This window comes from Carcharhinus amblyrhynchos, chromosome 3, assembly GCF_965287045.1.
Source record: "Carcharhinus amblyrhynchos chromosome 3, sCarAmb.v2.hapA, whole genome shotgun sequence".
NCBI classification, from domain to species: Eukaryota; Metazoa; Chordata; class Chondrichthyes; order Carcharhiniformes; family Carcharhinidae; genus Carcharhinus; species Carcharhinus amblyrhynchos.
Genome location: NC_137326.1, coordinates 63,448,927 through 63,461,465, shown reverse-complemented (window position 1 = coordinate 63,461,465; position 12,539 = coordinate 63,448,927). Strand labels below are relative to the sequence as shown.

Sequence of the window (12,539 nt, the reverse complement as noted above, 5' to 3'; positions counted from 1 at the left end):
GTCAGCAGGTCAGATCAGAGGCCCGGAATGCGCATGCTTGCACAAGGCTCAGAAACAGCAGCTCCCTCTACCCTCCATGAACATTGGAGACATCTCCACCATGGTTTCGACCACTCCCAACAGACTCCACTCTGGCACCTGACCCTTGCACACTCCTCCTCTCATTCCCTCCTCCTCTTGATTGCAGAGTATCCTTCACTCCCTTTCCTCCCATGTCCCTGATGGTACTTTGCAACTTCTCCCACTTCCCATGCCCCTAATGATGGTCTTCCACTCCCCATATTTGCAGAGTCCCCTTGTCACCACCCACCACAGCCCCCCCTCCCCCACCATCATCACAATAGCACACTCCTCCCCTCCCTTCCACCCCCATCAGTACACCTGCAAGTGTTGCCTTGGCTTCGCCCTCAGTACAACAAATCAAACTGCATGAAATCTTGCTGAAATTCCCTAATGGCCACTTGACTTGCCCAAACTGCCTGCAGATGAACTGTCTTAAGAAGAGAGACTTGTATGTAAGTTCCAAGATGGACAGAAAGGCAGGCAGGACAGGAAGATGATTTCAAGAGGAATGGTGCCATGATTCTCAGAGGGAGAGCTGTCACATCTTCTGGATGCAGTGAAGAAAGGACAGACATCTTTTTCCCTCGACAGCTGCCGAGCAAGGTGGGGTAGAAGGCAGAGCAGCCTGAGAGACAGTGGCACTGGTAGTCAGTGAATGCTTACTGGCGAGAACAGGCCGCCAGTGCTGTAAAAAAAATCAATGACCTCATAGGCCAGCAAGGGTGACAGCACACCCTATTCTGGCATCGTCCCCTATGTGACCCCTACTGTTTCATTCCCCCAACACCCTGCATGCTTCCAGCTCCAAGCACCTGCCTCTATCTCATCCACCTCACCGCTGAGTCGCCACACAACCCTTGTCCTCTGAGGCACACTCCCTGACACTCTGCATGCTATGATGTGCTATGACTCGGCGATGGACTGGGGTAACATATGCAAGCTTCCAGCCATCAGCCTTTACAAACTCCTTCTGTCCCCAGAGTAGAAGAATGTCCAGAATAAGTGGGAATGGCAGAAGACAGGGGGTGGTGTGCCAGATCTGAGAGTTACACCAAAATTCAAGGAGCAGGCACTGGATCTAGCAGGGGAGGACGCTGACCGCACCATCAGAGGCAGCGAGGTCAGGCTACACCACACACATGAGCACCCAATCCTCCAAATGTTTGCAATATCTCAAATAATTGATGCAGCCCAAATCCCTGTCCCTTCCTCGGACTCAACTTTGTGTCCTGTGTTGCAGGAAACGACCCAGTCGCATCGGGCACGTCTGGCATCGCCGCCCCCACTGCCACAACTCTCCATGACAGCTCCAAAAACTCCTTGGAAGAAGGGCAGGAGGAAACCTCCGAGGTCAGCCCTAATTCTGCAACACAGGCTTCCACACCACTTTTCACCATCCCAGACACTACCACCTTGGTGGGTCAAGTTAGTGGTGACGCTTCTGGGTCACTCTGTGGTGGGCACAACACATCTGTTGATGTATGTCGGATAGAAGCAGGAATGATTGAGGCCTCTGGCACACGAAGGCCTGCCAAAGGCAAGGAGTCAGCTGGCCCCAGGCTACAAGCTGGGCCTCTGTGATTAGTTCTCCCTCAGCTGTGGAGATGCAGCAACGGAGCCGGGGAATGCAAGAGGGGATGACAGCAATTGCAAGGCTGTTGGGAGGAATCCCAAAGGTTTCAGATGGAACAGCTCTTGTTGGTATTGTGTGATACCCAGGCTAGCACTGCAATAGTGGCGTCTGTGATGCCTAGGGCAGGAAATTATTGCCAGGAGTGGCAGGGTTCAAGCTATGGTCGAATCGCAGCAGGCCATGGCAGAGTCTTAGAGGGCCACAGCTGAGGCAATCAGCAACCTAATTGAGATTCTGCAGCCCATGGCTGAGAGGCTCGAGAGGCTGCAGGAGACTCAGCAGCTACGGTCGCAGCCCTTCAGGGTATGGCCCACTTACAGCGGGACGTGGCTGAAAGGCTGCATGATGTGGCCCAGTCTCAGAGGGCATCAACAGGTGTCCCAAGACTGCGCAATTAGTGAGGGTGCACTCACCATGGAGGTGGGCATCCAGGACTGGCAGGTGACATGAATCCGAAGAAGCTGTTGTAGTTTCTCCGGTCTGAGGAAGTACTGGACGACGAAGGGTACTCTGTCGGTCATGTCCCATGTTTGTCTTCTGAAGAGGCCGGTGTGGTTTTTCGCTGTGGCGCGTCAGAACTGTCGATCGATGAATTGAGTGTCATATCCCATTCTCACTACGACATCTTCTTTCGAGCCTTCAACATGTCATCAATGAAGACAAATATCTCGCCAAGGCCATCCCCAAACACCCCTTACTTGCCTTCAAACAACTGCGCAACCTCAGACCATTGTGCACAGCAAACTACCCAGCCTTCAGAAGTGACCACGACACCACACAACTCTGCCACAGCAACCTCTACAAGATGTGCCAGATCATCAACATAGATACCACCATCATACATGAGAACACCAGCCACCTGGTACACAGCCAACATGATCTACCTCATAATGCTGCTGGAAATGATATCCCAAGGCGTAGTACATTGGCAAGACCATGCAGATGCTACAACAACAGATGAACAGACACCACGCGACAATTGCCAGGCAGGAGAGTTCCCATCCACTTCAGCAGTAAGGGCATTCAGCCTCTGATCTTCAGGTAAGAGTTCACCAAGATGGCCTTCAAGACACATGATAATGCAGAATTGCCAAGCAGAACCTGATAGCCAAGTTCCGCATGCATGTGGACAGCCTCAACTGGGGTCTTGGGTTCACATCACACTGCGTGTAGCCCACACCATTTGGCCTGAGCTTGCAAAATCCTACTAACTGAGCTGGCAATTCACAATGAGACAACTCACATCTCTTTAGCCTGTAAACTATCCTTCTCTCCACTCCTATTGTCTGTACCTGTAAAAACTTGATTATCCGAAAAGACTCACCTTCCACTCTGCATTATCTTGCAATTCAGTCTTTGTCTATATATGCCTGTTTGTGAAACCTACCTCTCCACTCACTTGATGAAGGAGTAGTGCTCCAAAAGCTTGTGATTCCAAATAAACCTGTTGGACTTTAACCTGATGTTGTGAGGCTTCTTACTATGTCTCTGATTATCTTCCAGTAGGGATGACTGTATACCATCCTCAGCCGAAAGGGTTGTGAACATTCCTTGAATCATAGAAACCCTGCAGTGCAGAAAGAGACCATTTGGCCCATCGAGTCTGCGCTGTGCAATCCCACCCAGGCCTTACATTGTTGTGTGAGGGGAAGAGCCCTTGGTGCACTGTTACTAAAATCCTCAAATCCAGGTGCATGTTGTTTACCTGTCACTACACTTATAATCGACGTGCTCAAAACCATCAGTGCCAGTTCCGGGTGCCATGCAGGGCCACTGAGTCACTGAAGCTGCCATGGCATCCCCAGAACCAAGCTGCCACTGGATTCTCCCACCTGTCCTGAGGCCCTACAGTGTTTACTCGCCCCTGTTCAATCGTGGGCCCAGGTGCCAGTGTGCTTGCAGAGCTCAGGTACGAGTCAGACTTGTTTGCACTAGGGCACCATCACATTGTGCTGCATAGTGAATTGTCATCATCTCCCCAATGCCACCATCAGCCAAACTCTCAGCGGGTATCCCATGTCCTCCACGAGACATCCTGCAGCCTGGGCTGTTCCTCAAAGACTTCGGGAATGTTGGAGCTCCTCAGTGTGAAGCTATCATACACGATTCCAGGATGTTGGGCACACAGGTGCATGATTTGCATCTGGTGGTTGCACACCAGCTGGACATTGAGTGAGTGAAACCCTTTTTCTGTGATGAACTGCTGGGAGTTCTGGTCAGGGGACCTCAGGTTGACATATGTGCAGTTAATGGCTCCCTGGATGTTGGGCATTTCCGTAATGGTGGCAAATCCTGCAGCCCAGGTATCTTGCTGGGCCTGGTCCAGGTCAAAAGTGATGTAGTGACCAGCCCGGGCATACAGGGACTCTGTCACCTGTCTTACACACTTGTAGATGAAGAACTGCGAGATCTCACAGAGGTTCCCGCTGGCGGCCTGTAAGGATCTGGTGGCATAAATGTTGAGGGCCAACATGACCTTCACTACCGCTAGGAATGGGTGCCCCCTGTGCCCTGAGGTGCCAAGTTCTGCAGCAGATGGCACAGGTGTCTCACTGTTTCCTTGCGGAGGCACAGCCTGTGGTGGCACCTGCTGTCTGATAGTTTTTTAAATGATATGCGTGTCTGGAACTGTCAGGGTCTCTGGATCCTCACTTGCTTAACCCTCCCCTCAGGTTGACTGGCGGCCAGCTCCAGCCTCCAATGGCCATCTCCCTCTCCTCCTTAGCGTCAGCCTGTGGTCTGGGCTGCCCTTGCCATGCCCGCAGTTCCTCCTCCTCTTCCCCAGCAGCACCAGCAGCCACAAGAATCACCGTTACTTCGATTGGCTCCATACGGTATGCCATTCTAAAACTGGAAAGGAGGATGTGGATTTGGTTGGGAGGGGTGGAGACATTGAGGGAAACAAAAGGGTCTCCAACCAGCTACCCTCCCTCCCTCCATCATCCCCCACATACCCCCATCCTTGTGCACAAAGCAACCTAGCTCCTCACTTTCCCTCAATGCTGCTGCACCTGCAGCAGACTTTTGCACAGCAGGTGTTTTACTCATTAGCTGCAGCTGCCACGAACGGGGTTATTAAGGTTAAGTGAGGTCTTTCGATTGTGATTGAACTGCGCTAATTACCTTGAGATGCATGCGAAAGCATGCTAGTTGATGTTTTGCCCATTTTGGATGAGTTCCAGGTTCCACCTGCTTTCACAGAATCCCTGAAGTGCAAAAGGAGGCCAGTCGGTCCATCAAGTCTGCACCGGCAACAATTCCACCTTCGCCTGATCCCCATAACCCCACGTGTTTACCTCACTGGTCCCACTAATCTACACATCCCAGGACACTAAGGGGTAATTTAGCTTGGCAAATGCACCCAACCTGCACATCTTTGGATGGTGGTAGGAAACCGGAGCAACTGGAGGAAACCCGCGCAGACACAGGGAGAATGTGCAAACTCCACACAGATAGTCACCCTAGCCGGGAATCAAACCCAGATCCCTAGAGCTGTGAGACAGCAGTGCTAACGACTGTGCCACCCCCGTGCTGTTTTGTTTCAATTGGAATAGGTGTGAAAATGGGCACCATTCCCGTTCACCCACTCCCGATTTTTCGACCTCACCTTGCCAAATAAGGGAAGCAATGAGGTTGTAAAATCATCCCTTAGGTGTGAACTGACAGACTCCAGGTGTGAGCTGACGGACTCAAAGAATGAACCTGTCCTACTACAAAAGGTAGAGAACCGGACCCTGTCCCATCAGATCTTTGAATCATTATGGAACAATGACAGGAGCAGTCTATTCAGTCCCTTTGAAGCTTACCAATTGCACCAAACTGAAAATTGTGGTTGTGGCTGGCCACAGTAATATGAAAACCACTCTTAAATAAAAATATGTTATTGGAAAGAGTTCTAAATGGTGGATTACTGTACATCAATGACTGTATCGGCATCATTTCCTGTTCCTATTTGAATTTCTGGGGTGGACTATCAACCAATATTCCAAAAGCATACTCAACCCCATAGTTATATTGACTACATTTTTCCCCACGATACTTCCTGTGAAGATATTATGCTGCCCTCTCAGTTCCCCCATTTCATTTGCATCTGATTTGATGATGTAATCATCTATACCAATACTTCCCGAAATGTCGTCCTTTTTATTTGAAAAAAGAGACATGTTTTTGAGATTTTTTTGTTTCCCACTCATCAGAATAGATTTGCAAGAATATCAAATTGGTATTATTACCAAATTAGTCATTTTTCCTAATGTGAGCAGGACTAAAAGCCTTGAAATCAAAGTCTCAAGACTTTGTTCCTCAACCAAAGATTCCCCCTCACTATGGTTGACAGCTCCTCAGTTGTGTCTGTTTCATTTCACATATTCCTGCTATCACTCCTTCTCCTCTCTTCCATAAATGATAGGGTTCCACTTATGAACATAAGAACTAGGAGCAGGACTAGGTCATCTGGCCCCTCGAGCCTGCTCTGCCATTCTTGGTTGATTTTTTCATGGACTCAGCTCCATTTACCCGCTCTCTCACTGTACCCTTAATTCATTTACTGTTCAAAAATATATCTATCATTGTTTTAAAAACATTCAATGTGGTAGCCTCAACTTCTGCACTGGGCAGAGAATTCCATGGAGTCACAACTCTTTGGGTGAAGAAATTCCTCAACTCAGTCCTAAATCTGCTGCCCCTTGACTTCTGGTTCTAGTTTCACCCGCCAGTGGAAACAGCCTCCCTGTTTCTATCTTATCTATTCCCTTCACAATTTTTCTACATTTCTATAAGATGCCCCCTCATTTTTCTAAATTTCAATGAATATAGTCCTGTTCTACTCAGTCTCCCCTCATAAGCCAACATTCTCAACTCCGGAATCAGCCTAGTTAATCTCCTCTGCACCCCATCCAGTGCCAGTATATCCTTTCTCATGTAAGGAGACCAAAACTGTACACAGTACTCCAGGTGTGGCCTCACCAGCACCTTACACAGCTGCAACATAACCTCGCTGTTTTTAAACTCCATCCCTCTAGCAATGGAGGGCAAAATTCCATTTGCCTCCTTAATTACCTGCTGCACCTGCAAACCAACTCCTTGTGATTCTTGCACAAGGACACCCAGATCCTTCTGCACAGCAGCATGCTGCAATTTATTATCATTTAAATAAGTCTATTTTGCTGTTCTTCCTGCCAAAATGGATGACCTCACATTTACTAACATTGTACTCCATCTGCTAGAATCTCGCCCACTCACTTAAACTATCCATATCCCTCTGCAGACTATCAGTGTCCTCTGCACACTTTGCTCTACACTCATCTTAGTGTCATCTGCGAACTTTGACACACTACACTTGGTCCCCAACTCCAAATCATCTTCGTAAATTGTAAACAATTGCTGTCCCAGCACTGATCCTGAGACACACCACTGGTCACTGATTGCTGAACAAAAAAAAACACCCATTTATCCCCACTCTTTGTCTTCCGTTAGTTAACCAATCCTCTGTCCACACTGATACATCACCCATATGCTGTGCACATTTATCTCATGCAGCAGCCTTTTGTGCGGCACTTTGTCGAATGCCTTCTGGAAATCCAGATACATTACATCCACCGGTTCCTGGTTGTCCAATGCGTTCGTAATGTCCTCAAATAATTCCAGTAAATTAGTTAAACATGACGTGCCTTTCATGAATGTATGCTGCGTCTGCCCAATGGGACAATTGCTATCCAGATGTCTCACTATTTCTTCCCTGATGATAGATACAAACATTTTCCCCACTACAGAAGTTAAGCTAACTGGCCTATAGTTACTGGCCTTTTGACTACCACCCTTTTTAACAATGGTATCATATTTGTTGTTTTCCAGTCTGCCAGAACCGTCTGAGAGTCCGGCGAATTTTGGTAAATTACCATGAGTCCATTTACTATTTCCCCCATCATTTTTAGTACCCTGGGATGCATTCCATCAGGACCAGGGTCTACCTTTAGCTCCATTAGCTTTCCCAACACTATCTCGTTTCCAGGTTCTCACCTGCCATTGCCTCCTTGTTATCAATTTTTGGCATGTTATTTGTGTCTTCCACTGTGAAGACCGACACAAAATACCTGTTTAATGCCTTGGCCATTTCCCCATTCCCCATTATCCTCTAAAGGATCAATGTTTACCGTAGTCACTCTTTTTCATTTTATATATTTATAGAAACATTTGTTATCTGTTTTTATGTTCTAAGCTAGTTTACTCTCATAACTTATGTTATTTTCTTTATACTTTTTTCATGGCTTTCTGTTGACCTTTAAAGTTTTCCCAATTCACTAGTTTTTCACTATTCTTTGCTACTTTGTATGCATTTTCTTTCCATTTGATACCCTCCTTTATTTCCTTAGATATCAATGGCTGATTATTCCTTTTCCTATAGTGTGTCCTTTTCACTGGTATCACAGAATCCTACAATGCAGAAGGAGGCCATTCAGCCCATCGAGTCTGCACTGACCACAATCCCACTCAGGCCCTATTTCCATAAACTCACGCATTTACCCGAGCTAGGCCCCCTGACACTAAGGGGCAGTTTAGCCTGGCCAATCCACCTAACCCACACATCTTTGAACTGTGGGAGGAAACCAGAGCACCCGGAGGAAACCCAGCGAGACACAGGGAGAATGTACAAACTCCACACAGGTAGTGACCCAAGCTGGGAATCGAACTTGGATCCGTGGCCCTGTGAGGCAGCAGTGCTAATCACTGTGCCACCATGGTATATACTTCTGCTGACCGCTGTGAAAAATCGTTTTGAAAGTCCTCCACTGTTCCTCAATTATCCCACCAATCTTTGCTCCCAGCTTACAATAGCCAACTCCTCCCTCATCCCATTGTAATCTCCTTTGTTTAAGCACAGGACACTAGTATTGGAATTTTCCCTTCTCATCCGCCACCTGTATTTTAAATTCAACCATACTGTGATTGCTCCTTCTGAGAGGATCCCTAATTGTGGGATGATTAATTATTCCTGTCTCGTTGCACAGGACCAGATCTAGGATAGCTTGCTCCCTCATAGGTTCCATTACATACTATTTGAGGAAACTATCGCGGATACATTCTATGAACTCCTCCTCAAGGTTTGACTAATCGACACGTAGATTAAAATCCCCTGTGGTAAATACCGCTCTATTTTACATGCATCAGTTATTTCTTTATTGTCTGCTCCACCGTGATGTTATTATTTGGTGGCCTGTGGACGGCGCCTATCAGTGACTTTTTCTCCCTACTATTTCTGATTTCCAGCCAAATGGATTCAACCTTTTGCTCTCTAGAACCAATACCATCTCTCACTACCGCCTGGTATCATTCTTAAATATCAGGGCTACACCACCTCCATTACCTTTGTCTGTCCTTCCAAACAGTCTGATACCCCTGGATATTTAACTCCCAGTCATGACCACTCTGCAACCATGTCTCTCTGTAATGGCCAATAAATCATACTCATTCACAATGATAAGTGCCATCTACTCATTGACCTTGTTTTGAATGCTATGAGCATTTAGGTAAAGTGCCCTTATGCTAGTTTTTACACCCTTTAGAATCCTAACATCTCCATTAATAACATCTCCTGAGTTCTCCTTCCTTTTAACTTTTTAAATAATTTTCCATGTAGTTGACACCTCCTCCACAAATGCTAACCTGCTGCTTTGTTTCCCATTAACAGTTTTACTCTTCCCTTTCCCCCTCCTCCCTTTTGCTAGTTTAAAATCCTTGTGACTGCCCTATTTATCCTTTCCACTTGAACACTGGTTCCAGTTCGGTTCAGATGAAGACTGTCCCAACAGTATAAATCCCGCCTGTTCTAATACTGATGTTAAAATTCCATGAAATAGGACCCCACTTTCCCACACCACTCCTTTACTCAGGTGTTTACTTTCCTAATTTTCTCATCCCTATGTCAATTGGCATGTGGCTTGGGTAGTAATCCAGAGATTATAACCCTTGACAACCTGTTCTTTAGTTTCGTACATAATGCTCTGATAATCCTCAAACAGATCCTCTTTCCTAGTCTTGTCTATGTTCTTTACCCCAATGTGGTCCACACAACTAGATCCTCCCATTCCTACTTCAATGTCCTTTCAAGCCGATCAGAAATGTCCTTCACCTTGGCACTGGGCAGGGAACATACCATGTGGTACATTCGATCCTGCTTGCAAAGGATGCTTCTCAGCCTTTAGGCTAAGATCAAGTGTAGTATCAACATGCTGTGCTTGGTTGAAGTCATTAGGTTACATTTTAGCTTCATTTGAAGCAATTTTTAAAAGCAGCATCTCGGCCTTTTGGCTAAGATGCAAATGAGATCAAGGTTTGGAGGAGGTGCAATGCCTACTCTAATCAGCTTGGATCCTGTAGATCTAGCCCAAGAGAGGAGGTGAGAGCCCTGTCTTGTCAGCTTGGATCAGGAATGTCTCAACTTGTTGAGACTCTGAATTGGACTTGATTTGATTGAATTGGAATAAAAACAAAAAAAAACAAAAGATGCTATCAATCCCCCTAGTTATACAATCCCTTATAACTACCACCTCCCGGATATGCTGCAGTGTCTAAAGCTCAGATTCCAACTCATCAATTCTGAGCAGAAGTTCTTCAAGCAACCAACACTTGCAGTAGATGTGATCACTATAGCTCGCAATGGGATCTTCCAGCTCCCACATCATACAGCTACAGCACATCACCCGCCCAGCCACCTCTACTTAATTAATTTAACTACTCTTCACCATTCACCCCAACCAGCCTCTACTTTCAACAAATCATTCTCTGCCATTTCTTCGCTTTTTGAATATTAATTGATAGTCCACCCCCAACACCTTTCCTTTTCAAAGGCACTGTCCCATGTAAGCACAGAAAAAATTGCCCTTTTACCTTCTTTTTCAAAATTAGGGACCCAATACTTCTTCCAGGTGAAGCAGTGATTTACTTACACTTCTTTCAATTTAGCACTTGCTCACAATGCACTGTTCACAATGCAGTCTCCTCTACAACGAGACATCAAACTTAACCCAAGTTATCACTTTACGGTTCAGTCCGCAGCTTCCAGACACCTGTCACTTTAATTCTCCATCCCAAACTGACTCCATTCTCTTCAACTGTTCCAATGAAGTTCAATTAAGCTTGAGGACCAGCACTTCATCTATTCATCAGGTCCTTTACAGCCTCCCAGAAGCAACAATCAAAGGAACAATTTCAGATCATAATCTCTGCTCCCATTTTTGAGGGCAGCAGTTGCTGATAATGATTTTGCATTCCCTTTTATACCTCCATCTTATCTTTCTTTTCTTCTTCCACTACCATCTCATTTTGCCTTGCACGAACATCTCTTTACCACTTCTTCCAACTCTCTTGCCTTTTACCCCATCACAGACCTTTCCTTTTGCTTATTCCCTGCCTTGGCTTAAAACTTGTTAAATCTCTAACTTTCTCCAGTTCTGGTAAGAGAGACAAAACTACTGTTAAGCCAAGATTAAATGTCAGGAAGGTGCAATACTTGATCTATGGTCTATGCCCATGATAGGCTACATAAATAATATCTGTATCTTTGTACTGGGATTGGTAAACATTCCTACAAACAGATTTGGCCATTTCATGAATAAAGGATTATTGTCTTACTTGGTCGGATAGACAGAGTTCTTCACAATTAAAAAACCATGAAGCTACAAATAAATACATATAAATGATGTTATACTTACCTCATCCAGGGATTTGAGTAAAGTTCGGAAGGCACTTTCCCCACTCTTCCCATCAATCATGATTTTCCGGATCTGTGTAACCAGTGGCGAATACAGAAAACAAAAAGAAAACGATGCCACATGAAACTAATCTTTCTTTTCAATGTAATGGAATATGAGTGTACATTCAGTGCAAGAATTAGCTACTGCTTGTCTCAAAATGGTCACCCACACGGGATGAATTCATTCTGAATTAGCGGTGAACCTGAACCCACCAGTCTCAACCTTTATCTGTCATTCACACACCGCTCCTTTATCCAATATTAACCTAACGGAAAGAGGTGGAATCGGCATCAAAATAGAAAATAAGAAATATTTGAATGTATTTGGATTAGGCATTTTCGAATAACTTGATGGTTAAGAGTGAGAATAACTGACTATTTGTTGATTAACATCAACACTAGAGGTAAAATATACTTTCATTTTGTGCAATTCTAATATTCCCAAGGGATAGAGGTGCACTGGAAACAATGCAATGTGGATTGACAAGGATGATAACAGAACTGTCGTTTGTTAAGGTATACGGAGAAAAGATGATTCAATTTGCGGGAAGATCAAAATTAGAGGACACTGATAGAAGATAGTCACTAATAAATTCAATTGGGAATTCAGCAGAAACTTCTCTACCTATAGAGTGATAAGAATGTTGGACATTCTACAAATACATTAAAAGGAAGAGAGTAGCTAAAATAAATGATGCCTCTTTAAAGGATGTGACTGGGAATTAATATGGGTAAAGAAATGGCAGAGATTTTGAATATGCATTTTTTAGTAGTTGCCACATATGACACAAAAAAATCTCTAGAATGGTTCAAAAACAAAGTTCTGTTCAATTTCATGGGGCAATGGTTAGATTCTCTCTTGTTAGAGCTTATCATTGCCTGGCACTTGTGTGGCAATGAACACTTCTTACACTTGTCAGCCCAAGCCTAGATATTGCCCAGGTTGCTGCATTTGGACATGGACTGCTTCAGTATCTGAGGCATCACAAATGTGCATTCATCTCCATTTCTGACCTTATGATGTTGGGAAGGTCAGTTTCACAATAAAGATTCTCCCATTTAATGGGAGATTAGAAGAAATTTTTTCTCTCA

The 12,539-nt window shown here is 45.3% G+C and overlaps 1 protein-coding gene across 1 annotated transcript in view; it reads right to left on the bottom strand.

Annotated features, from left to right (window-relative positions):
- The window catches only part of cacna2d2a (calcium channel, voltage-dependent, alpha 2/delta subunit 2a), an 855,812-nt gene that overhangs the window by 120,301 nt on the left and 722,972 nt on the right, over window positions 1–12,539 (bottom strand). Inside the window, exon 20 of the mRNA XM_080186111.1 lies at window positions 11,407–11,478. Coding sequence (XP_080042237.1) covers window positions 11,407–11,478 — 72 coding nt within the window. The remainder of the gene's footprint in view (window positions 1–11,406; window positions 11,479–12,539) is intronic.